Source organism: Chironomus tepperi, unplaced genomic scaffold (assembly GCF_022539635.2).
Source record: "Chironomus tepperi strain 1889 unplaced genomic scaffold, CSIRO-AGI_Ctep_v1 contig_306, whole genome shotgun sequence".
Taxonomy (NCBI): domain Eukaryota; kingdom Metazoa; phylum Arthropoda; class Insecta; order Diptera; family Chironomidae; genus Chironomus; species Chironomus tepperi.
This window is the reverse complement of record NW_027226428.1, coordinates 367986-370508: the sequence shown is the minus strand read 5'-3', so window position 1 is coordinate 370508 and position 2523 is coordinate 367986. Positions and strand designations below refer to the sequence as shown.

Sequence of the window (2523 nt, the reverse complement as noted above, 5' to 3'; positions counted from 1 at the left end):
GCATATCGATTAGATAGTGCATCAAAGCATTCTTAAATTTTTAGTGAACCTGACAAAAATCACTACAAAAAATCTGAATTAGTTTAAAATCAAATTCAGAACTAAGAGATAAAAGGCAAAAAGCCTATCCTAACATACAAAGAGCATGTTTACATTAAATAGCATGAATTTGGCTCAAAACATGCTTTTTTTAATACATTTGATTGAGCAGCATAGCCATGGGGGGCACGGGGTCCAATCCGAGATAACCGAGAAAACCGTCCCTGCTTTGGACAACATATTAGGAAGGTAGGTCATTAAGTAAGTGAGTGACCACTTACATGATCCGTAACCTTAACAGACAATGAACATAGTCACCTAAATGACCGTTCTCATGAGTAAACTCCATCAATATAATTGAACATGATCAATTTTGTGAACATTCTCATAAGTATGCTCATTGTCTTTTCGGGTAACAGGCAAAGAGGCCGATATGAAGTTCCTAAGTGATCTTTCTGTAACATAAAATCATGCTCTTTGCTTATTAAGAGATAAGTCACACTAATGACAAGTATATAACTAGACATAAGGTCAATTAACTTCAATCAATTTCAATTAGGATCATCATCCTTAAAAGAATGATCGCCGATGTTACTGGTCCATTTCTTACCAAATAGTTTCAAACTTTTGAGGACCTAAACAGTTTAAACAAAGTGTCTGAATCTAATGAATTCCATTCTTAAAATCTCTATACCCAGCAAACCCTAAGAAGCCTAAGGTCTTGGTACAAAAGATTAATAATTGCAGTGTCTCCAGTTCTTAGCAAGGCTAAGCCCTTCAAGCATCTTATAAACCCTAAGACAACCAGTCAATTTAACAACAATCCATCCCACATCTCACACAAAAAAAATTCCCATTCCGTTCCAAAATAAACATTGCACATGAAAATGTAATGAATGAACAAATGTTATAATGAATTGCACGTCTATGTACTCACCGATGCAATATCTTTATCTTGAAAATCTTCTTTCCATAATTTGAGAGCTCGCTTCTCGACATCTGTGAGTTTTTGTAATGCAAGCTTATCATCAACTCCCGTCTTACCATCCTGAATTTGTTTCAATTTCTTTGCTCGTGTACGTAATTGTCCTTTCCAATTGTAAAACACCTGACCGGATGGATATTCGATGAGAAAAAGAAATGAATGAATATTAAATATAGTCAGCATATGCAATGTGCAGTATGTACATACCATCTTCCATTCTTCAACAGTTTTCTTTGGACCGAGTGTGCTATTAAGGAGCTTTGTTAGTGCCTTCCAATTTTCTTCATACTTTGCTTCACCTGATACACATGCACACAATATATTTTGTGGATGAGACACAAAAAAAAACAAAAAAAAAATGATAATTTAAGAACAAGAAGAGATATCACAGTCATGAGTAATAAAACATCCGATAATTCTCAAATATGGTCAAAAGCAAACGTAAGAAAAAATGTAGAAAATCAACAAAAAAATATAAAAAGGCAACAACGACTCACAATCTTTAATTCGAGCTGCCGCGAAATCGGTATGTTCCATTAAATAAATGAGGTAAACTTCTTGTTGTGAAGTTGTGATTCTCTGCTGTCGCATATTCATTTTTATGGAATCGATATTCTCACGTTCAATTGCTTCTCAATTTTTTATGCCTTGTTTATAGACTAACAAATTGTTTGTCTTAATTTCTACCTTTTTAAATGACTTTAAATTAAATGTATTAAAAAAATAAATATATTAAAAAAAATTATATTATATTAAATACTATTTTTTCACTTTTTAAGAGAACTTTGTCACTTCACACTCTAAGAGACGCTCGTGCAAAACTAGAAAGACTCTTTTTTTTTAACAAAACTGTACGGATGTGCGCAGAGAATTTCCAAGAAATTTTTGTACAAAGAGAGAAGAGCGAGAAATCGATATTGAAATTTTTTGCTGTCTTCTTTGCACTTTTCGTCGTTTTTGATGAAGTTCCTCTCTCAAAATTGAGAATTTGAGTATTTGAGACTCAAAACTCTCTCATTTGAGCGTGGCGTGTGTAAAAAAAATTAATAAAAAAAATTGAGAATGATTTTTTTTTTTTTTGGGAAGTTCTGCACACATTTTCATGCTTGTTATTTAAACTTTATCAATTACATTCAACACAAAGATAAATGGCATGGATATTTGAAAAAATTAAAAAAATCGACTCAACTCGCGCTCACCGTGCTCATGACATGAACGATTGGATATGTGTGTGGGTTTTCTAGTTTATTGAATAATAATCTCAAACTTCTTTCTGTCTCGATGTACATATTAAATGTATATCGAGTATTTTCACACGCTCAAATGCGGGCTTTCATTTACTTCTGTATCAAATTTAAATACTTTATACTCTCTCAGACTTGCTTTGTACAATTTTTGCTTCTCTTTAAATCTACAATCAAAAATTAAATATTGATTCATTTTTTTAGACTAAACTGCTCTCTGTGCTGTGTGCTATGATATGTTTTTCATTTCAGGGT

The 2523-nt window shown here is 32.5% G+C and overlaps 1 protein-coding gene across 1 annotated transcript; it reads right to left on the bottom strand.

The window, feature by feature from the left end:
- Positions 1-901: 901 nt before the first annotated feature.
- LOC139092535 (uncharacterized) lies at positions 902-1830 on the bottom strand. The gene is made up of 3 exons (XM_070642957.1): positions 1522-1830; positions 1232-1323; positions 902-1147 (listed from the first exon to the last, which is right to left on the bottom strand). Exons 1-3 carry the CDS (start codon positions 1619-1621, stop codon positions 965-967), a joined length of 375 nt encoding a protein of 124 aa, XP_070499058.1. The 5' UTR covers positions 1622-1830; the 3' UTR covers positions 902-964.
- Between the last annotated feature and the right edge of the window lie 693 nt (positions 1831-2523).

What these genes read in the sequence shown, in the direction of transcription:
- LOC139092535 (XM_070642957.1), bottom strand. Translation starts at nt 1,621, where the DNA reads ATGAATATGCGACAGCAGAGAATCACAACTTCACAACAAGAAGTTTAC. An exon ending in GGCAGCTCGAATTAAAGATT is followed by an intron (nt 1,324 to 1,521) that starts GTGAGTCGTTGT and finishes CATGTGTATCAG; the next exon opens with GTGAAGCAAAGTATGAAGAA. An exon ending in CTGTTGAAGAATGGAAGATG is followed by an intron (nt 1,148 to 1,231) that starts GTATGTACATAC and finishes CCATCCGGTCAG; the next exon opens with GTGTTTTACAATTGGAAAGG.